Here is a 22,672-nt window from a genome sequence, read left to right on the forward strand (position 1 = left end):
GCCGCTCCGCCCCGCCCGGAGCGGGGCCGGCGGGGGGAGCGGCGGGGGGGGGAAAACGGGGGGGGGCGCGCCCGGTCCGCAGACGGCGCTGCTCCCCGCCGGTGCCGGGGCGGGGCAGCGGCCGGGCCGGGGCCGCCCCGGTGCCGCAGGTGCGGCCGCTCCGCCCCGCCCGGAGCGGGGCCGGCGGGGAGAGCGGCGGGTGAGGACATGCGGCGGGGCCATGAGCGAGCGCTGGGACGTGGGCCGGGCCCTGGCGCTGGCCGCGCTGTTCCGGCTGCTGCAGGGCGCGGCCCGGGGCTGCTCCGAGCCCTTCGTGCCCCTCTACCTGCGGCTGCTCGGGCTGCCCGCGCCGCTGGTGGGGGTCGCGGCCGGGGCCCGGCTGCTGGCGGCGCTCGCCGTGCCGCTGTGCTGCCCGCGGGGCCGCGCCCGGAGCCTGCTGCTGCCGGGCTCGGTGCTGGGCTCGGCCGGGGCCAGCCTGGCGCTCACCCTCATCCCGCCCGCGGGGGACGCGGGGAACACGGGCTGTGACCGCAGCCTGCAGCTCGGCCTGCCCGGCTCCCTGCCCTCCGTGCTGCCCTCCGCTCTGCCCAGCCCGGTGCCCGCCGCAGTGCCCAGCCCGGTGCCCAGCCCCGGCAGGAGCAGTGACACAGCGCTAAAGCCGAGTGCTCTGCCGCACACCAGAGCCGTGCCAGGGGCAGCGGGGACTGCGGGGACAGCGGCTGCTGACGTGTGGGCAGCGAGCAGGAAGCCCGCTCTGGGCAGCTCAACCTCCCAGGGCGTGTTGGGCACGGCAGGTGAGCTTCAGGAACGCGGCAGAGGGACTGGGGAAGGTGATCCAAAGGGAAAAGGCTCCTTGGATGGTCCCTCTGGCTGGACAGTGAAAGGCATTGATCAGCCGACTCCGGAACCAGAACGGCCGGCATCCTACGGCGCTCCCTTCCCTGGGCTCCAGGAGGAAACACCAGGCTCTGCTCCCACCACCTATCTTGCTGAATATGCTGAGGAAAGCCTAAATGCTACTGAGAGTAATGAGCCAGCTTTGTTTAAAACAGCTCTTCCCGCTGTTGGAGAAGCCCACGTGTCTGAAAACCTTTCGGACTCTCGAGATGTCAGCTTGGAGGCAGTGCAGAGCATCTCCCAGCACACAGAGTACCAGGTTTTTCTCATGGTCCTGGGCGCTGTGGTGCTTTGGGAGCTGTTGGCCACTTCCCTGGAATGGAGCATGGATGAGAGTGTCTACGAGTACCTGGACTTTGTGGACGCCACGGACAGGTACCGGCAGCTGTGGCTGTGGGGCTCCGCGGGCGCGGCCGCCGGAGCGTGCGGCGTGTCCGTGCTGGTGGATCGGCTGGATTGCTCCCTCGGCGGCTCCGTCCCCCGCCTCGCCGTGCACTTCTACGCCTACGCTGTCCTGGTGATGCTCTCCCTGATGGTCAGCGTCTTCTTTCCAGGCCACGCTGCCAGGCAAAGCGCCCGCGCTGCCGGGCTGGCCAAAGCGCTGTCCGTGCTGCGGGGGCACGGCCGGGCGCTGCTCTTGGCGGGCACCCTGTTCCTCGTGGCCGCTGCCAGCTCTGCCAGCCACACCTTCCTCCTGTGGCAGCTGCAGGACCAGGGCAGCAGCGAGCTCCTCCTGGGGCTCTGGGTGTCGCTGGGGCCGCTGGCAGAGCTGGCCCTTCACCCGCTCGGGGCGCGGCTGCTGCGGGCGCTGCCGGGCGGCGGGCTGGAGGTGCTGAGCCTGGGCGCGCTGGCAGCGCAGCTCCTGAGCTATTCCCTGCTCCGGGCGCCGTGGGCAGCGCTGCCCGTGCAGGCGCTGTCCGGCCTCGGCAGCGGGGCGCTGCGCTGGCGGCTGGAGGGGACGGTGGCGGACGTGGCCCCGGCGGGCTCGGAGCGCGCCCTGCTCGCCCTGCTGCGGGCGCTGAGCGCGGCCGGGGCCGGCCTGGGCAGCCTCGGCAGCGGCTTCGTGGTGCAGCGCCTCGGGCTGCCCGTGCTGCTCCGGGCCAGCTGCGTGGGGCTCGGGCTCTGGGTCCTCCTCTTCCTAATTGTCCAATCCAGATTGCCCCGGCAGAGAAAAATTAATTATTCCCGGCTCCTGGCTGCTGATTCCAGTGAAATGAGTGACTCAGAGGAGGAGAACGAGAAGGACTGGCTGGTAAAGGCTATGAAGGATGAGGGCTTTAACAGGAATTGGATACGGCAGCATGGGATCAAGTAGTCTGTACGTAAATCTGTGGGGTGGAGTGGGAACCTGGTGTAATGATAATATCCAGAAATCACCATCAGTTCGAAACTGCTAAATATATAGAGGCTATATCTGACATGAGAGATTTTAATTTTTTTTTTAAAAAACCCTATAAATCTTATTTTCTTGCTTTATAGCATTCTACATTTTTGTAATTTTTCCTTTTTAACTTGATGATTTTGCTTCCAAAATCTCCAAAGGCTATTTCAGGTGTACATTGGCTAAATGAATATAGCTGAGTTTTTAGTCAAAAACCAAACTTGGATTGTTGCTGCCAGGGCTGCTGCTGAGGCTGAGTGACAGTTGTGACCTGGGCTGTGACACTACCAAATGGAAATTATTGACACGCTGACAGCACACAGAACCCTTCCAGGGTGGCTGTGAACTCTGCACTTTTTAAGGGATGTGAATAAAACCCTGGTTCATTTGTAAGAGAAGGTTTATCCGCAGACCACCCGCTGTGTCGTGCTTTGTGATTTCCGTGGGCTCCTGCTCGGAATCTGCTGGGAGAACCCCCCGGGTGTGCTCCGAGCCCGCGGCTGGCCCAGCCCTGCCGGGCACTTCCTGGCGCTGCTTTGAGGTGTGCCCGGCGTTCCAGGTGGCAGGAAGCAGCCTGGCCGCCCGACAGCTGGCACTTGTGCGGGCTGGGGATTTCCGGAGGGCGGGATGGAATACCTGCCCTGGATCCTGAGCAGGGTCAGCCAGGCAGGGACAGCCACCACCCCAGAGACAGAAGGGGAATTCATTTCTGTCCCTCACTAACCAAGGAACCCCCAAAGCAACCCCTGGGCACAGGTGCACGAGCAGAGAGCAGCACTCGGTCCGTGCCAGAGGATCTCCTTCACACTGAGTTATCCCAGGTTATTCCCAGCTGGAAGTCACTGGTTTCCAGCCTTCCTCTTTTAACCCGTTCCTGGGTTAAACCTCCTCACCTGCTCTGCCTTCACCTCCAAGGCACAGATTTCAGCCCCTCTCCAGGAGGTAAGTTCTGCTTCTCAGTGGAAAATCGGTGTCACCAAAAGATCTTAAACGGGGTTTAAATGAGCCTTGGAGTCCCTCAGCCACAGCAAAGGCTGCTGTCAGTTATCAGGTACTCCCTGGTCAGGGAACCGCATCCTTCCTGTGCACAGGGATGGATTTCAGTCACATCTGCCCGAGTGGCTCACAGGTCCCGAGACAGGCAGCTGCAGAAAGCAGAATATTTATGGAGATGCAAAGGCTATTTCAGGTGTACATTGGCTAAATGAATATAGCTGAGTTTTTAGTCAAAAACCAAACCTGGATTGTTGCTGCCAGGGCTGCTGCTGAGGCTGAGTGACAGTTGTGACCTGGGCTGTGACACTACCAAATGGAAATTATTGACACGCTGACAGCACACAGAACCCTTCCAGGGTGGCTGTGAACTCTGCACTTTTTAAGGGATGTGAATAAAACCCTGGTTCATTTGTAAGAGAAGGTTTATCCGCAGACCACCCGCTGTGTCGTGCTTTGTGATTTCCGTGGGCTCCTGCTCGGAATCTGCTGGGAGAACCCCCCGGGTGTGCTCCGAGCCCGCGGCTGGCCCAGCCCTGCCGGGCACTTCCTGGCGCTGCTTTGAGGTGTGCCCGGCGTTCCAGGTGGCAGGAAGCAGCCTGGCCGCCCGACAGCTGGCACTTGTGCGGGCTGGGGATTTCCGGAGGGCGGGATGGAATACCTGCCCTGGATCCTGAGCAGGGTCAGCCAGGCAGTGACAGCCACCACCCCAGAGACAGAAGGGGAATTCATTTCTGTCCCTCACTTACCAGGGAACCCCCAAAGCAACCCCTGGGCACAGGTGCACGAGCAGAGAGCAGCACTCGGTCCGTGCCAGAGGATCTCCTTCACACTGAGTTATCCCAGGTTATTCCCAGCTGGAAGTCACTGGTTTCCAGCCTTCCTCTTTTAACCCGTTCCTGGGTTAAACCTCCTCACCTGCTCTGCCTTCACCCCCAAGGCACAGATTTCAGCCCCTCTGAAATAGTAATTTCTGCTTCTCAGTGGAAAATCGGTGGTCTGGTGTCACCAAAAGATCTTAAACGGGGTTTAAATGAGCCTTGGAGTCCCTCAGCCACAGCAAAGGCTGCTGTCAGTTATCAGGTACTCCCTGGTCAGGGAACCGCATCCTTCCTGTGCACAGGGATGGATTTCAGTCACATCTGCCCGAGTGGCTCACAGGTCCCGAGACAGGCAGCTGCAGAAAGCAGAATATTTATGGAGATGCATATTTAGTGTGGCGTATGCAAATGGCCTGGCAGTGTGTCACCCTGCCGCGTTGTGGGCTCGGCAGGAAGCGCTGCAGACAAGGAAAGGACTCCCGGGCGATCATTCCTCTTTCTGCATGCATCCATCCCGCATTATCTGTACATCAGATGCTTTCAGGGCAATTAGCTCCCTCTCTTCTGGCGGCGAGCCTCTGTGCCAGCACAATGCTCTGCTGGAATGGCTCTATAGATAGAACTGTCCCCGTGCCAAGAATAGCTGGAACTTTTTATTAAGATGTTATCTTCTCCCGGGAATTCAAACACGAGTGGAGCAATTTTGATGTCAAGAATTTCTGCCGGTCTTATTATCGTGTAATACCTGAGGAACAAAGCGTGTTAATGGGGGATCTGCCTGCAGTCAGGCTCATCCCCGCACGCAGCACATCCTGAGCCTTTGTGAGCGGCTCAGAAAGAGCTGGAACGCTTTGAAATGCAGCTGCTGCTTCAGCTGCCAGCGCTGCCCTCGTTAGAAACCGATTACCTGGGTGAGCCGTGCCCTTTTCATCCGCCTCAGCACAGCAGCAGCTGCTGGAGTCCAGATTCACTGGGAGAAGCCTTGCAGTGACAGGAGCCTGTCCATCCTGGAGCTGTGCAGAGGGGTGACTCCCCTGAATCTGCACCGAATGTGTTTAATGGATTGATAATCTTAAAAAAAAAAAACCCTTTATTGTGCAAGATTATCACACTGACATTGAGCTTTGGGCATCCCCTTAAATCCTGCCCGTCCACAGCACGAGTTCCTCTCCCTAAGGAGGGGCAGGGGAAGGTCCCACTGAAACTCCTCAGAATTCCAGGACCTGGGCGAGGCTGCTCCTGTCCCTGATTTGCACTTCCCTCTGCACGGATGATTTATCCTGGAGGATTCCATCCAACCCAGCAGCTCCAACGGTGTGTGAATTTTATCCTGGCTGTGGGTGGCGCTGGGCTGTCTGATTTACTCCTGATAAAGTGAGCCTAGGAAATGCATCAAACTCAAGTTCAGCCCCCAGCAGATCTGGCTGCTCGCAGCTAAACTCATCCTGGAGAGTGCTTGCCTGAAGAACTGATTAAAATATTTGCAGGTTCATTTTCTCTGCGCTTCGGAGCGACCAAAACAAGGTGAGTCACTGCAGCCCCGCTGGCTCCAGGGCTGGGGTGCTCATCATTTCATCAGCTGAGAGGCTTCATGGCTCTCCTTCCCCGCACACCCAAACCAGGCTGGGAGCCGGCAGTTCCTTACAACCCCGGGGCATTCCTGAGCGATTCCCTGCAATGCTGGGGCTCCCTGGTTGTCCGGGGTCACCCTTCCAGCTCACAGCCCACCTCCACGGCCTCCTGGCTTCGTGCTGCTCCTGGGAGAGTGCTCCTGCATTTTCAGAGGTGCTGCTGCTTCATTTCCATCCCAGAGCAGCAGCTCCCACATCCTTTCCCCCCGTTTTCAGACAGAGACTCTTAATTTTTGCCTCCTTGTGTTTATATTCCACAGTGATCCCCAAAGAATGAAGCACCATCTCTCTGGCGTGTGTTCTGCTTCAAATCCTTTGGCTGGGTCAAAAGCCGGGAGGTCCCCTGGCTGTTGGAGGTGAGAATTCCAGGATTTTGCTCAGGTTTGTGTTTCACTGGCGGGAGCTGGGGCTGCTGCGAGCAGAGCCAGGGACTGGTTCTGGGCAGGGGCCGATCCCCCAGACCCTCCCTGTGTCACCGTGTCCCTGCTCTCCAGCCAGTGGCACTTCCCAAAGTGTCCCTGAGCCCTTGGACCTGTGCATGGGGACACCAGCGTCACCTACAGAGACGTCCTGGCCGAGAAGTGTCGCAGCAGAGGACCCTCATGTGTCCCCTCAGGGTGTTCTGGGGCAGGGGGTGTTGAGGTGTGTCCCTGCACAGCCGTGAATCCTCAGGCGGGTGCTCTGGGAGCACAAACCCCGGTGAGAGGAGGGTTTGCGCCCCAGCCCCCCTTCCCCGGCCGTGTGCTGGGCCCAGCCTCCAGGGCAGTGCCACTGGGCATTGCTGTCCTGGCAGAGCGAGGAGGGAGCGCCAGGGTCCTGCTGGGGGGGCTGCTGGACTTCAGCCCTTGGAGCGTGGCTCAGACTCTCACTGTTGGGTTTTTCCGTGGGGAAAAGTTTCTTGTGCCAGAAAGCACAGCTGCCCTGGCTCAGCGGGTTTTGAGGGGCTGTTGGGTGCTGTGCCCCGTGTCCCCCGGAGCCTGGGCGCCTTCAGTGCCCGGCCCCGCTCGGTCGGTGCCGATGCTGCGCGTTTGGGGGTGAAACTGCCCGAAAGGGGCCGGGACGAGCGCCGGGGCATGGCCCGGGTGAAGCTGCAGGGGCCGGGGTCTGCAGGCGGGGGGCTCGGAGGGGAGGGAGCGGCGGGAGCGGAGCGGGGGGATCAGTGAGAGCCCCCGCCCCGGCGGAGCGGAGAGAGCAGCGCGGAGGGAGCGGAGGAAGCGGCGGAGCCCCCGCCCCGGCGGAGCACGGCGCGCTGGGCTGCGGATGGAGGGCAGCCGCGCTTCTCCCCGCTACGGATCCATGGAATCCACCCGCTGGCCGCCGGCCGGCGCGGGGCCAGGTGAGCGCGGCGGCACCGGCACCGGCACCGCCCGAGCCCAACTTCCCCCGCCCCGGGGCTCCGGGACAATCCGGGCACCCGAGCCCCGGGAGCTGGAGGGGAGCCGGCGGCTTCATCCTCCAAACGGAGCACAGCCGAGGTCCCCGGAGCGGCCATCGGGAGTGGGGGGGATGGAGGATGGATGGATGGATGGATGGATGGATGGATGGATGGATGGATGGATGGATGGAAGGAGTGGCTGAGGGACAGTAAGGACGGGGAGAAGGGGCCGGGCGGGAGGAAGGATGGCGGCAGGGGGGTGTCTGGAGGGACACACCGGCGGAGCTCGGTCACACCTCGCTGCTGCTGCCCTGCCGGACACGGCGCTGCCGTGCGCGGCCCTGGGCACGGCTGTGAGCGGGGCACAGGGGGGCTTTCCTGTCCTCCACCGCCTTTGCCCCTGTCAGACCGGTTCCCCAGCAGGACCGCGGTGAGGAGAGCGGGGGAATTGCCTTGAGCAGAGCCCTCGACCTTGGCCTGGGAGGAAGGGTCGCAGCGCTGGGCCGGGCTGGGCGGAGGGAGGTGCCTGCAATCCCTCTGCTCTGCCACCCCTCCCCTTCCCTGTCCCTCTCTGCTCCCCCTCAGCCCCTTGCGCACAGCGGGCACGGACAGGCAGCTGGAGAGGCAGGGGAGGAGGAATCAGCCAACTCCAGCGTCCTGCTGGGTACTGCTTGGGAATTGTGTGGTGCCCGGGAAACTGCTCAGTTCCTGGGTGAGCTGTGGGAAGTTTTTGTCCTTTCCCTTTGTGCGTTTTCTGGCAGCGTGTATCCTCCCCTACACCTCCCTGGGGCTCTGAGCACCTTCACCACCCCGTCCTCTGCTCCAGAGCTGAGTGACACCGGGGTGGGCCAGGGACTGGACTCAGGGTGCTGGGTATGAGCTGGACATCCCCCGTGGGTGCCTGTGAGCAGGGCTGTGGTGGCTGTGATTTTGCTGGTTCAGTGCAGTTCTGTGAGCTCCCAGCTCCTGGGGCTGGGTGAGAACCTTGGGACAGGTAAGAACGTGGCAGCAATCCCTGCCTGCTGTTCGGGTGCTGCTCTGCTTGCTCCCCACCAGGAAAGCTCAGCCCAAGCCTGTGCAGCACTGAGCTCCTGGAGCCTCTCGTCCTGCTGGAGCTCAGGCTGAATGTCCCCTGGCCCTGCTGCTGGCAGGAGCAGAGGAGAACACAGGGCTGAGTTGAGGCTTCTCGGGATGGTGCCCCCATAAAGGGCTCTGACCCCTCCACAGGGGCTGTCAGTCGATTTCCCAACTTTAATCCTGAAGAAAATTGCTTGAAGCTCACCCTGCACTGTTGGCTGTGGTGACTCATCTCAGCTGGCTGCTGGCTGTCCAAATGTTGTCCCCAAATCATCTGGAATGGAAGTCTCTGGCTCTTACACCCCTGCCTGGGCCAGCTGGGATGATCAGAGCAGCTCCAAATTTCTGTCCTTGGTTTGCCAGGCTGAAATGGTGCCAGGCAGGATCCCTTTGGCTCAGTCACTGGGGGTTTTCTGTGGGGGGGCTCTGTGTATGGCTGCACTGCTCTGGGAGAGCTGTGGGAGCAAAGGGAACCCTGGGCAGTGTGGCCACGCATGGGGCCATCCCTGCCTGTCCCCAAAGGGAGATTTGGGTTGTGGGCTTGCTCCCAGCTTTAGTGAACACCCTGCCCTGGGTGTCTCCTTCTCCACGTGCTCCCTCCCAGGGTTTGTGGGTTAACTTTCCAGGAGTTCTCTCCTGGCACTGCCCTCCCTCTGCTTCTGCCCTGAATTCAGCATCTCCAGGGACACGAAGGTCCTGTCAGAGCTTCTTGTCCAGCACCGCCTGCTTGGGGAGCAGTTCCTTGGAATTCCCGAGGGCTGCAGAGTGCCAGGAACTGAGTACAGCACCAGGAGGCTCAGCGAAGGGCTGCCACGCTCCAGCTGAGCCCTGCAGCCCTGGCTGGGCTGGGCTGTGACTTTCCCACTGTCCCCATGTCACAGGACACTCCTGACCTGGTCAGTGTCCAACAGAAAGGTGACTTGGGAGCAGCGTGTGAGGGCAGCGTGGTGCCAGCCACGCCCGGTGGGAACCAGCCCAGAGCCGAGCCAGGAGCTCTCCTGCCCGCGTGGGCTCTGCCCAGGGGCTGGAATTACAACCCAGCCTCCTGCTGCAGGCGGGGGAAAGCAGCTCAGCCCTGCCTGCTGCTCCCCTCCCAGGGCTGCCCCCTCCTCCCGTCCCAGCATTGTCACCCCCTCCTCCCGTCCCAGCGCTGCCCCCTCCTCCCTTTGCCTGCACGGGCGGGGATTCCAATCCTCTCCCACCTGGAATGTCGTGCCTTTGTCATTCTGGGATGCTGGCAGCTGCTCCAGCCCTGGCGCTCCCTCCGGGAAATCCCTGCCGGGGAACCTCAGCGCAGTGATTGTTCCAGCAGGGATCAGAACACTCCGGGTTGTTCCCTCGGCCAGGAGGGACCGTCCCCAGCCCTGCCCCGTGCCCCGGGCAGGTCGGGCTGTCCCTGGGCACGGAGGCTGCAGGAAGCCCCGGGTTTGTGTCCCTGTGTTTATTGGCACATCGGGACAGCGACCAGCCTTGGCACAGAGGGGACACAGCAGCGCAGATTTTGGTGACAGCGGCTGCCCACAGGCACCTGCCAGCTGTGCCACCTGCCAGCTGTGCCACCTGCCCCTCCAGCTGTGCTGGTCCCTGCACATCTGGCAGCATCTGCCGCGGGCCCCGGGGGCCATCCCCAGCTGCTCAGCTGGGTGCAGCTGCAGCAAAATATCCCAATCCAGAGGAGCTTTGGGGTAGCAGAGCCCCAGAATGCTCGGGGTGAAGGGCCTCAGCATCCTGGTCCCCTAGCAACGGCACTCTGGTCCCTTAGCAACCGCATCGTGATGCTGTAGCAGGCACAGCCGGTCCCTTGGCAACCTCAGGAAGGAGGGAGGGGCCGTGCAGAGCCTCCCCCTGCCCCGAGCCTGAGCAGGGAACCAGGAGCCAGCCCTGGCATCAGCTGAGCCTGGCCTTCCTGCCTGGGGGAGGGACACAACCCCCGAGAGCCCTCATCACTTTCCAAGCCAGAAACAGCAGAAATCTCTTCCCCAAAGCACCCACACGGATCCAAACCATGGGATTTCCACAATAAACCTTCCCTGATGGAAGTCTTGGAAATATGTCCCACTCTGGGAACGATTTCCTGAGCAGTGTTTTTTGAGGGGACAGAGAGTGCAGAGTGTTTGGTGCTGTGCCCTGGAGTTTGTCTCTTCCTGCCCTTAGCCCTCGGCACTGGCCTGGCTGCTGCTTGGAATGCCCAGCCCACACTCCCTGACATCTCCCAGCATCCCTGCCCGGGAATTCCTGCTCCTGGAGCAGCTGTGCTTCCTGTGCCTTCCCCTCTTCCTGCACGGGGCAATCCCAGGGCTGCAGGAAAGCAAAACCTCAGAGGGGAGATGCGTCCTGTGAAGGTTCAGAGGAGCAGACCCAGCCCCTGCAGGAGCATTTGGAAGGGTTTGGGATGTTCTCCCACAGCCTGGCTCTGCCCCCAGTCCCCAGCACATCCCGGGAATGTGGGCTGCCTGGGATGTGATGAAGGTGCTGCTGCCTGGCACTGGTGGCAGGCTCAGTGTCTTGTCTGAGAGCCAGCCCAAGCTGGGAGCTGGCCTGGAGCAAACCCTCAGCTGTTCCCCTAAGCCTGGCTGGGAGTCACTGCGGGCTCCACACAGCATCCAGAGGAAATCCATGGGACAGGCAGGAGCAAACGAGTGGGATTGGAGTGTGAGTCACACGGGGGAGGCAGAGCTGCTGGTCAGAGCAGCAGGAGGTGGATGAGCTTCCATGATGTCCATCCTTCTAAAACATAAATTACAGACCCTTTATCCCACATTTTGCCTCTCACCCTGGGCAGCTGACCCCCCCCTTTCCTGCCTCAGTTTCCCCATGTGGGGTGGATGAGATCCTCAGCACTGCAGAGGGTGAGGAGCTCACCGGGGGCTGGGAAGGATGGGGGTGTTCACTCAGCGTGTGATGGAGGGGGAGCAGCAGGAGGGATTCACCCCCTGGCTCCTGAGCTCTGAGCTTTGTGTGCCCAGGCTTTGCTCCTGCTCCTGCAGCAGGAGGGTGCTGGGCAGGCTCAGCTCTCTGTGCTGGACATGCTGGGGGTTTCTGTGCCTCTGGAAAAGGAAAGGGACACTCCTGTCCTCCCCTGCAGCAGTTTGCAGCTCCCTCGGGCTCCTGCTGCTCGGGGAGGGGAGACCCCTGGGAGTGTGGGGCTCTGTCCCGGCACGGAGCCGGGAGCAGGGAAGGGCTGCTGCTGTCGCCAAGGCTGCCCCGAGGGCCCTGCTGCCCTCCCGCTGCCTCAGGCGGCTCCTGCTCCTGTTCCAGAGGACGAGATCGTGTCCATGGCCGACTCCACCGCCACCATGGATGACATCGAGGGAGAGCTCTTCAGGATCGAGCGCATCCGGGAGATCCTGGTGCGCCGGGAGTCGGAGCTGCGCTACATGTGAGTGTCTGTCTGTCCTTCTGCGCTGTGTGTCTGTCCCCTGTGTCACATGTGAGTGTCTGTCCCTCTGTGTCACATGTGTCTGTCTGTCCCTCTGTGCTGTGTGTCTGTTCCTCTGTGTCACATAAAAAAAGATCTTTTTCTATGGCAGCAGCTTCCACTTCGTTTTGGGTTTTTCTCTTTGGGGATTATTTTCTGGGACCAGGAGAAGCACAGCAGCTCTTGCCTGGTGGATGGGCCAGGTTTTGATAAGGTTTTGCTATCATTAAGGTGATGAAGCTTTCTCTCTGCCAACAACCAGTGTCCAACAAAGCTCGGGGTTGAAGTGGGCTGGCATTTCCCACGGGAGGGCAGGGAACTCTGGGATCCCCACCACAGGCACTGGCTGGGTGTTGCTCTGGGGGTTTGAACCTTTCCTCTCCCAGTTTTCCCCCCAGAGGTTCCATTTGTGTCTCCGCAGGATGGACGACATCCAGCTGTGCAAGGAAATCAGCCGGCTGAAAACAGAGCTCCAGAAACTCCTGGCCCTGCCAGGTGAGGCTCTGGGGATGCTCCTGAGGGTGCTGGGATCCCAAGGGTGCTGGGATCCCTGAAGGTGCTGCTGGGATCTTCAGGGTGCTGGGTTCCCTGACAGTGTTGGGATCTCTGACAGTTCTGGGATCACCAGGGTGCTGGGATCCCTGGCAATGCTGGTCCCTGGCAGTGCTGGGATCCCTGGCAGTGCTGGGCTCTCCAGCCCAGGGCAGGTGTGGCAGGGGAGATGGGTGCAGGCAGGGCCCAGCTGTGCCCAGCTGTGTCCCCAGGCACCTCCTCTGTGCTGTGCCCAGGGACAGCCAGAGGCCAGGGTGGCCCTGCCAGGTGCCACAGTGGCACCGTGCTGGCTGTGCCTGGCAGCCTTCAGCACGCAGGCAGAGCCCAGGTGCTGCTCAGTATTCAGGTGCTGCTTTGGCAGTGCTGATCCCTGGCAGTGCTGGTCCCTTCAATAAACCTGGCTCAGCATCAGGATGGGGCTCAGGGGGGAGGGGAGCATCCTGCCATGGAAACAGGAGCTCCTTGCTCCAGATGGGTGTTTTTAATCCCAACTCCTTCCAGTCCATAAACCAAGACTTTCCCTAAACCACGGCTCAGAGCAGAGACAAATTGTTTTTTTCTGCTACTGCAGAAATGAGCCTGGCTTTAATTCATCTGCTTTGGGCTTTCATTTCTTGCCTTTTCAGCACTCCCAGGCTCAGCTGAGAGCAGAAATCCTGCTCTTTTTGTCTTCATAAGTTGACTCAGAGCAGTCTGTGCTGGAAAAAGCCTGCACATCCCTGCTCTGGTGAGGCAGCCACGGCAGCCTCGGCTTTGGATAAAGACAGGAACACGTCAGTGTTGCTCAGAGCCCAGCCAGGGCTGGGGCTCAGAACGTCCCCAGTCAAGGTGCCTTTCGTGATTCAGATGTCACCAAGGTGCCTCTCATCATTCAGATGTCACCAAGGTGCCTCTCGTGATTCAGATGTGGCCGTGATGGGCTCTGCCAGCAGCAGGAAGGAGCAGCGTTTGTCCCGTGGGACCTTAACCCTGGCAGGTTCTTCCTCATGGTGGTTAATGAACCGCGAGTAGCCGGTGTTAATGAACCCCAGTTAGCGGTGTTAATGAACCCCAATTAGCGGTGCTTGGGCACAGCCTGATGCCCTTGGGGTGGCCCTGTCCCCACAGGCGGGTTTGGGCTGCCCAGACAGCGCCCAGGTGACTCTGCACTAGTTCAGGCGGTGGGAGAGCCCCAGCAGAGCCCCAGCAGAGCTGTCACCTCCTGCCAGGGTGGCTCGATGACATTCCTGCTCGTTTTGCAGCCCGAGCCTGGATCCAGCTGCTCCCTGTGGGCTGGCTTTGCCCCCAAGCTCGGAGCCGAGCAGAGCAGGACTGGCCTTGGCAGGGGGGTGGCTCCTGTAGGGTGTGGAATATGCTCCCTGTGGCTGTGACTGTGCTCCTGTGCTGCAGAGAACCAGAAATCCAACGAGGAGAAGCAGAGGGAAGAGGAGCTGGTGCAGCAGATCCACAAGCTGGTGGAAACGAGGGATTTCCTGGTGGATGACGTGGAGTTTGAGAGGCTCAGGTATTGCTCGTGCTGGGGACAGTGCAATCCATCCTCTGAGCTGTGTCCTGCCTTCCCAGAGCTCCTGGGAGCCCCGCTGCTCCTTTCCCGAGCAGTGACCGAGTTCTTTGTCACAGGGAAAGGGAAGAAGACAAGGAGATGGCCGAGTTCCTGCAGAGCAAGCTCTCCAAAAGCTACCTCCAGAGAGCCAGTGGGTGCTGACGTGTTCATTGCTTGCACTGAACCTCCCTGGCCTTGTCCCCTTTCCCAGGCACTCTGCCTCCACGATTTCCCTGCCTGGGGCTGGGGGAAGGTGGGGAAGGGGAACGGGGGGCACTGCTGCTTGGGGTCACAATGTGGAGCACCTGGAACTGGAGCAAACCTTAGGGACCCGTTTCCTCCTGGCATTTCCCAGCATGGCTGATGAGAACGGGGCTGGGGGGGCTCCCTTAGAGCTGCCAGCCTGCATCTCCCCTTGACCACTGGCTCACACCTCGGGGGGATGCAGGAAGGACACCAGTCCTCTGACGACAGCCACCCCTGCCTTGTCTCTGTCACCTCCCCAGGGTGGTGGGAGGCACCTCCAGCCCTGGGACACCCCAGAGCCCCAGGGCAGTGTCCCCGGGGTGTGGGAGCTGTGACACCCAGGGCAGTGGCACCAGGAGCTGTGACACCCAGGGCAGTGTCCCCAGGAGCTGCGGCTCCTCGGGGCCAGCAGAGCCCCAGGGCAGCTGTGAGCAGCATCCCGGCTGTGCCCTGTCCCCAGGCAGAGCTGGGTTCCTGTTCCTGCAGCTCCTGCCCGAGAGAAGAAGATGACATCGAGGGGACAGCAAACCTCGGCTCCCTACGTGACCAAGACGGGCCTGACCCTGCTCAGGGAGTGCTGTGGCTTCACCTGCTCCATCATGTAGGGCACTGCCAGCGCCTGGCACAGGACACGGCCGTGGTAGGGGCACGTCCTGGGCACCTGGGACGGGCAGGAGGGGCTTCCTTGGTGCTGGCCCTTCCCTGGAGCTGGTTGGTTCTTCCTGGAGAGCCCCACAGGGATGATTTTGGGAGCAGGGGTTGCCCAGCATGCTCCCACCCTTCAGGACAGAGCTGATCTGAATTCCGTGGAGCCAATCCCATCCTGGAGCCGATTCCATCCTGGAGCTGATCCCATCCTGGAGTTGATCCCATCCTGGAGCTGATCCCATCCTGGAGCTGATCCCATCCTGGAGCTGATCCTTCCTATCCTGGAGCCGATCTCATCCTGGAGCTGATCCCGTCCTGGGCCGCTCCAGAGACCCTCCAGGGCTGCTCTGCTCAGTCCCCAGGGATTTGCTTTGTTCCACACACACCAAAGGCTCCTCTCTGTCCTGCCCTCCCAGGGCCTTACTGGGACAGTGACCCAGCCCAAGTTTGATGGGGCTGAGGGGGAGCCAGAGGCCAGGAGAGCCCTGGATTCCAAACTCGCCCCTCTGGAAGCAGCCTGGGCTGGAGGCAGTGCTGGTGCCAGCAGGAGGATGGGCAGGGTGTCTGTGTGTCCCCACTGTGACCCTCAGGCTGCTCCCCGGGCACACAGAACTGCTGGGAGGGCTGGGAGAGGAGCCCAGCCCACAGGAGGGACACAGCTCCACGTGCATCCACCTCAACCCAATAAACGTCTGCTGGAAGCTCCGCAGGTGTTGTCCCTCCTGGGGCCATCTCAGGAGATGGCTCAGCTGTGACACAGCAGGGTGGGCAAAGAGGAGCAGAAAGCTGACCCCAAGAAGTTGGGCTGGCCTTGGGAGCTCCCTGGAACACCCAGAGCAGCTCCTGGAATGCCCAGAGCAGCTCCTGGAACGCCCAGAGCAGCTCCCTGGAACGCCCAGAGCAGCTCCTGCTGCTGCAGCAGGACTCCAGCCCTCCATTTCTGGCTCTGACCCACACCTCACTTTCGGTCCCTCAGTGTCCTCACTGGCCCCTGGGGACAGCTGTGTCCCCAACCATCCCTCACAGGACAGGGGACAGCCGTGTCCCCAGCCATCCCTTACAGGGCAGGGCAGAGCTGCTCCTGTCCCATGAGCTCGTGCCACCTGAGAGGGTGGCACCCACATGGGTGTCAGGGTGGCCATGGGTGGGGACAGCTGAGTCACCTCTCAGGAGGGTGTGGATGACCCTGTCCCTTTGGAAATGTCACGGCTGGGATGAGATGCAGGGGCACAAAGGCCCAGCACGCTCTGGGATGAGTCAGGAGCTGATGGTCCAGAGCAGGCAGCAGCTCCTGGTGGCACCGGCAGTGTCTGTGAGAGCTCAGGGACCCCTGAGAGCCACGCAGGGCTCGCTCCCTCCTGCTTTTCTCTCTTCTGCTTCTGAGCATTTGGGCTCACAGAAGAGCAGGGAAGACCAGCAGGAAATGAGGAGATGCTTTAAAATATTTGCTATTTTTTTCAGTCTGCAATATCTGCAGGGTTCTCTGGCCTCTCCTGTCCCTGCTGCTGCCTCGCGGGCAGGGCAAGCTCTCACAGAGCTCGGCCACGCTCCTTCATGTCCTCCGTGAAGTCCTGGAGGTCGTGGATAAACTGCCGGATCTGGGGTGGCACAGGGAGAGGGGGTCAGGCAGGAATGGGAGCAGGAGGCACAGGGAGCCTGTCCCTCCTGGAGGGCACATGTCCCCAAGCCAAGTGACGGGACAGGAAAGCACGTGCAGCAGCAGGGTGTGCCTCTGTGGGGGAAAGGAACCAAACCCTGGCCAGGGCTGGATCTGCATCCCTGCATCCCAAAACCCTGCATCCTCATATCCCTGCACCCCAAAACACTGTGGGAACGGAACCAAACCCTGGCCAGGGCTGGATCTGGATCCCTGCACTCCATATCCCTGCACCCCAAAACCCTGCATCCCGAAACCCTGCACCCCAAAACCCTGCATCACCATATCCTGCACCCCTGTATCCCAAAACCCTGCATCTCCATATCCCTGCACCCCAAAACCCTGCACCACAAAACCCTGCATCCCGAAACTCTGCATCCCCATATCCCTGTATCCCCACATCCCTGCATCCCAAACCCTTGCACCCCTTCATCCCCGCATCTCCACATCCTTGCACTCCCTGTCCCTGCATGCCTGCATCCCCAAAACGCTGCATCCCCACATCCCTGCACCTTGGAACCCTTCATCCCCATCTCCTGCACCCCCAAACCCTTGCAGCCCTGCACCCCCATCTCCCTGCACCCCCTGTCCGTGCCTGGCCCCACCCTGCTCGCCTGGGGCGGGCCAGGTTTGCCTGGTGTCCCCCCCATTGCCCTGCAGGGACCCCAGGGAAGAAGGGAGGGGGTGCTGGGTCTGGGGGCTCCCCCTGGCCTTGGGGGGCCCTTCCTGCCCCCGAGAGGGGGGCTGTGCCCGCGTTACCATGTCCAGCTGCCTGTGGCTGTCCCCAGCTGCCACCCTGCCCTGCGGCTGCAGCCGCGCGCTGGCGGCCTGGAACAGGCTGTGGATGGCCATGGTGAGGGACCTCAGCTCCACCGCCTTCCTGGCAGCCCTGTCCTGCACCTGTGCCCAGCGATCCTCCTGGGGACACGGGCCACGGCCCGCCACAGCTGCTTCAGCCCCGGAGCCCGGCCGGAGCTCAGCCTCGCCAGGCTGGGAAGGACACGCCGGGCCGGGCTGGGCTGGGCTGGGTTTGGATGGGCCGGGCTGGGCTGGGCTTGGATGGGCTGGGCTGGTCTGGTCCGGTCCAGTCCAGCCCGCTGTGCTGGGAGCAGCCCAGGTTCCAGCCCAGTTGTGCTGCAGTGCCTGCCCTGGCATGCCCACCCTGCCAGCCCTGTGCTGGGACAGCTCCCCCGCAGCACTGCCACTGTCACCCCCAGTCCTGCTGCTTCCAGCCCTTCCTGGTGACAAACCTGCCCCACACCCGGGCTCTCGCTCCTCCATCCGCACAGGGATGGGATGGGATGGGGCATCTCCTCCCACCACAAACTGCTGCTGGGCCCTGCCACCAGCCCCTGGCTGCAGGAGGAGACAGTCCTGGCCCCCCAGGCCTCGGAGAGCCCCCCTGGCCACCCCTCAGCTCCTTACCCAGTGCCGGATGTCACTTTGAGCCTGCTCGAGCGACTCTTTGAGCTGCACCAGCTCATTCCTGCACTGCAGCATCTCAGCCTCCTTCTCTGCCCTGATCTGCTGCTGCAGGCCCTTGCCCTGCTCCATCAGCTGCCGGTGCCACCACTGGGACTGCAGCAGGTCCTTGCGTGTCCTCAGCAGGGCCTTGTAGTAGGTGATGATGTCATCGATGTCATGGAACTGCAGCACAGGTCCTGGGCTCAGTGACACCCTGCCTTGTCCCCCCTGTGGTCAGTGACACCCTACCATGTCACCCCTGGGGTCAGTGACACCCTGTCCCTCCTGGGTCCCTGCTCTGAGCAGGGCCAAGGCTGCCCCTGGAAGGTTTTCCCTTCTCCATGGTCCTGCTGGTCCCTGAGCAATGCCACGTCCCCTGAGTGTGGGGACAGCACGTGACACGCACAGTGCCAGGCCCGGGACCGGCAGTGGCACTGGGGAGGGGTCACAGCTGTGCCCAGGGGAGCCGTGCTGGCATGAAACACAATGCTCCGTGTGCTCAGGCCCTGGCAGGCAGCAGGAGCTCAGGGGATGGAGAGGAGCTGCTGGAGCTGCATGGAGGGATGTCCCAGCATTCTGGAGAGGGGACACAGCTTCCTCACAACTGCCTGGGTCCCAGCCTGGGCACTCTTCACCTGCCCCAAACCATCAGTATGGCCTGGAACAGTGACACCGAGGGGGCCCTGTTCCCCTCAGCGCTGAGCTTTCCCCTTTCTCATGGTTTTTGCTCAGTTTTCTCAATCCTTCATCTGCTCTGGTTCTCCTCTCCTGGCCCTGCTCCCCGTGGCCCACCTTGGTTGCCAGGGAGCCCTTCCCAGCCCACCCAGAGTCCCTGGGTTTGCTCAAGTGTTGAATTCCCTGGCCTTGCCTCATCCCTGGGCTCAGACCCTCCCTGAGCCATGCCCAAGGCTCACCTGTGAATTCTCCACCACCTCATCCAGGTACTTCTTGAACAGGGAGTACTTCAGCAATTTTTTGGAGAGTATCTGGTGCTGTTTCCTCAGGGCTTCCAGTTCCCTCCTAGCCCTCAAAAGCTCACTCTCCTTTTTGGAATTCTCCTCTTTCTCTTCTTTGGCTTTCTTCAGAGCTTGGCTTCGCAGCCTTTCATTCTCCTGGGTAGGTTTTTGCACCCACGCAGCCAGAGGGGGAGGGAGGCACGGGAAGGCAGAGCTGGGTCACTCAGGGCACTGCCAGGAGAGCCCAGCACGGTGGGGCCACCCCCTTCCCTGTCCCGGGGCCACCCCCCTGCACTGTCCCTTTGCCCTGGGCAGCCCTGGGCTGGGGCTGTGCCCTGTCCCATCCAGGGCACAAATCCCTGCTGCTCACAGCTCCGGCCTCAGGGGAGGCCTTGGCCGGGAGGGCTGAGCCAGGGCTGGTCCCAGGGGAGAGGAGCTTGTGAGCAGGGGCAGTGTGCCAGGTGTGCCGGGGTACCAGGTGTGCCAGGAGTACCAGGGGTGTCAGGTGTGCCGGGGGTATCAGGTGTGCCAGGAGTACCAGGGGTATGAGATGTGCCAGGTGTGCCAGGAGTACCAGGTGTGCCAGGGGTTCCAGGGGTATCAGGTGTGCCAGGTGTGCCAGGTGTATGAGATGTGCTAGGTGTATGAAGTGTTCCAGGTGTGCCAGGTGTGCCTGGTGTTCAGGTGTTCCAAGTGTGCCAGGTGTTCCAGGTGTGCCAGGGGTGCCAGGGGTATCAGGAGTACCAGGTGTTCCAGGTGTATCAGGTGTTCCAGGACTGCCAGGTGTGCCAGGTGTACCTTCACAGTCGCCCCAGATGTCACCACGTGGGCTTTCAGCTGGGCCCTCCTGGCGTGCAGGTCCCTCCACTGCTCAGCAAGGCTCTCCATCCTGTCCGTGAAGGCCTGGCAGCCCCGGAGCGAGGGTGACACGGCTGCCACAGCCAGAGCCACCCCTGCCTGCTCCTGCCACCCTCCAGAGACCCCCAACCCCCTCCCAGCCCCCTCCCAGCCCCTCACCTCTTCTGTCTCCTCCACAACTTTCTCCATCAGCCGCACTTCCTTCATCTTCTTCAGCACGCAGATGAACGAGTGCGTGGAGTCCTCCTCTGCCGCCCACAGCTCCCTGCCGCGCGTTTCCCCAGCTCACACGGCATCCTGGCAGCGTGTGGGCAGCACCCAGCCCCACCTGGGACCCCTGGCAGCGTGTGGGCAGCACCCAGCCCCACCTGGGACACCCCTGGCAGTGTGGCCCCCCGGCCCTCCCCTGCAGGGACCCCAGCACAGCTCCAGGGGTGACGGGGAGGGACAGGAGCGGGGAAGGGATGGAGCTTGCCGCGGCAGGGAAGGACAAACGGAGGCACGGGGGGAGGCTGGAAGAGCCCCTGACCTGAGCAGGTGCAGGAGCCGGTCCTTGTACTGCCCCCGGTAATAGCTCACGTCCTCGTGGGCCATCGCTGCCACCGCACGTCCTGCTGCTGGCCTGGGGGCTGCTGTGCCCTGCACCAGCCCCGAGGCCACCCCCGAGCACCGGGACAAGCCCTGTGGCTACTCAGTCACAGAGAGAGGCACTGAGGCTCCTCCAACCATTGTGGAGCTCCGGTGCTGCTCCGGGCACTGTGACAGCTCCAGGGGCTCCTCCACCCATTGTCACAGCTCCAGGGGTTCCTCCACCCATTGTCACAGCTCCAAGGGTTCCTCCCAGCACTGTGACAGCTCCAGGGGCTCCTCCCAGCACTGTGACAGCCCTGTGAACCCCCTGGCATCAGGGGGACTGCCCACTGCATCCAGCACCTGAAATTTTTTCATTCCCTTCTGTTCTTCATTCATCTTCTCTGCTTCTTGCTGTGCCCAGATTTGACCCCCGTGCCCTGCGCTGCCCTGGGGGTTTGGCAGGGTCCCTGGCAGCCCTGTCCCCCTGTCCCCGAGCCCCAGACCCCTTCCCAAAGCCCAGCTGGAGCCCAAGGGGGCCCAGCCCCAGGGAGGGCTGAGCGCTGCTCTGCCCGGGGCTCCCTCCTGGGTCAGGCTGAGCTGGCCCATGTGCCAAGAACCAGCTGATTGGTTTTTAACTGATTTAATTTCTCCCTCAAAAGAGGGCCCGTGACCGAGGCCCACCCAAAAGGAAGGAGTGGGTCAGCTGGGGGAGCCCTGGGATGGGGGAATTGCTGCTTCCCAGGGATTTCACCTCTCCTGCTCCCTGCCAGCCTTGGCCTCCCCCGGCTGAGCCCGGAGCAGGGCACAGGGCTGCAGCAGCTGGAACAGAGGCTTTGTGGTGCTCCAGCCCTTTTGGCAACTGCAGGGAGCAGTTTTGGCTACAAAACCCCCTTTTCTGCCTGTCCCTGCTGCTCCTCCTCCCAGCAGGATGAGTTCCTGGTCCTTCACAGCACCTCCTGGGCATGGTCCCTGTTTAATGAACAACCAACACAAGCCTTGCAACAGTGAGAATATAAAAACCTCCCAAACTGCATTTTCAACATCCCCCAAAATAAATTCTATAGTATTGATATAATAAATTCTAATGCTAAAATATAGTAAAAAATGTAGGTTTATTTGAATATATAATAATATTCAATAGATTATATATGATATAGCTTTATAGACAATGCATAAAATAGATAAAATATCTAGCATAAAAATATCTAAAGAGGCAGATTTGCTGACTTTACAAAACTTTCTGTTTTTTTGCCGCTTTCTGCTTTCTACGCTGTTTTTTTTTTTTTTTTCTTTCGTTCTCTCTTTCTTACCCTCCCCCGAAGATACTGGACCGGCTCCGGACCTGACCTGGGACGTCCAGGACCCCCCGGAGTCTGCGAGAGAAGCTCAGCGCCCTCCACAGCACTGCCTGGTTTTCTTTTCTTTTCTTGTGTTGGGGAGTGTTCTTTTGTTATTTGTTAATAAATAGGTTTTGTTTTCCACTGTGCTCCTCCGAGGAATTCCTTCCCGAACCCGGTATTGGGGGAGGGGTGGTTGGAGGTTTTCTTTTTAGGGGGCTCCCTTTTGGAGATTTCCCCTAATTTGTCCTAAACCAGGACACCCACTTGTTTTAAATCACATCTCCCTCAACCACCCTGAACACCAAAGCAGAGCCTGCCTGCTGCTCCTGGACACATTTCATCGCACAATAAAATGTGAAATAAAATTACTTTCCTCTTCGTCCCCTCAAAATACACACCACAGCCAGCATTTCCAGGTGATCAACCCTTCTGTCAAACACCAGGGTCTTCTTTCCACACCTCTCCTTGTTTCTGTGCAAGATTCCCTATAAATGTGAGTGGCACCCACAAAGTCACCACTCCTGGCTGCTTTTCCTGCCCTTGGAATGGAGTGAGACCCCACAAAGTCACCACTCCTGGCTGCTCTCCTGCCCTTGGAATGGAGTGAGAGCCTGGGAATTCTGCCCCACTGCAGCCCCTGCTCTGACAGCCTGCACAGCTTCTCCCAGGGAGGAAAAGGGGCAGAAGACACTGAAATGGTCATTAAAGCCCCACTGAAGGAAGTGCAGCCGGCCCTGCTCCAGGGGGGCACACAAAGAGCCCAGCCTTTCCCTGGGAATTCCAGCGGCACCTTAATTGGGGCCGGAAGGGGCAGGAGTGCTGTCCCCAGGCAGGGAGCGTCCTGCAGCAGTTGTCACTTGGGATCAGCCCTGAGAGCATTAAAGCACAGCCCTGCAGCCCAGAAACAGCTTCAGAGCAGCTCCCACGGGATGTGGAACTCACCGAGGGCTGACCAGACGGAAAGCAGCTTAATTCCAGGGCAAAGCCCCAGCCCCAGGCCCTGGACAATAAATATGTGATCAGTGGTGCAGGAAGGTTAATGAAAGGAAGGGCTGCTGGCAGGAGCAGCCTGGGCACCGTGGCTGTCACAGCAGGGCTGGATTAGACATGGAAAAGCAGCACAAGGCAGGCAAGTGTCAGCGCTCAGCCCCATCAAACCCCAGGTGCTGATTGTTCTAATGCAGGGCAAAGCTGATGTCAGCTCCAGGCACATTCCAGGGTGGCTCTGCCACCTCCAGAATC

General features: G+C 60.9%; 3 protein-coding genes across 3 annotated transcripts; 2 read left to right on the plus strand and 1 right to left on the minus strand.

The window, feature by feature from the left end:
• Positions 1–220: 220 nt before the first annotated feature.
• Positions 221–2,336, plus strand: MFSD6L (major facilitator superfamily domain containing 6 like). Its single transcript, XM_041470939.1, has one exon. It carries the CDS (start codon positions 221–223, stop codon positions 2,210–2,212), a length of 1,992 nt encoding a protein of 663 aa, XP_041326873.1. The 3' UTR covers positions 2,213–2,336.
• Positions 2,337–6,983: 4,647 nt separating this feature from the next.
• On the plus strand, positions 6,984–14,770 carry LOC121355489 (bMERB domain-containing protein 1-like). The gene is made up of 7 exons (XM_041470951.1): positions 6,984–7,059; positions 11,434–11,554; positions 12,015–12,088; positions 13,535–13,649; positions 13,766–13,839; positions 14,421–14,574; positions 14,720–14,770. The coding sequence occupies exons 1-6, from the start codon at positions 6,984–6,986 to the stop codon at positions 14,537–14,539; spliced, it is 579 nt and encodes a 192-aa protein (XP_041326885.1). The 3' UTR covers positions 14,540–14,574; positions 14,720–14,770.
• A 1,341-nt stretch (positions 14,771–16,111) lies between these two features.
• CCDC42 (coiled-coil domain containing 42) lies at positions 16,112–20,111 on the minus strand. Its single transcript, XM_041470938.1, has 7 exons — positions 20,047–20,111; positions 19,677–19,782; positions 19,458–19,562; positions 18,618–18,815; positions 17,665–17,886; positions 16,999–17,157; positions 16,112–16,180 (listed from the first exon to the last, which is right to left on the minus strand). Exons 1-7 carry the CDS (start codon positions 20,109–20,111, stop codon positions 16,112–16,114), a joined length of 924 nt encoding a protein of 307 aa, XP_041326872.1.
• Positions 20,112–22,672: the final 2,561 nt, after the last annotated feature.

This window comes from Pyrgilauda ruficollis, unplaced genomic scaffold (genome assembly GCF_017590135.1).
Source record: "Pyrgilauda ruficollis isolate IOZ18807 unplaced genomic scaffold, ASM1759013v1 scaffold250, whole genome shotgun sequence".
Taxonomy (NCBI): Eukaryota; Metazoa; Chordata; class Aves; order Passeriformes; family Passeridae; genus Pyrgilauda; species Pyrgilauda ruficollis.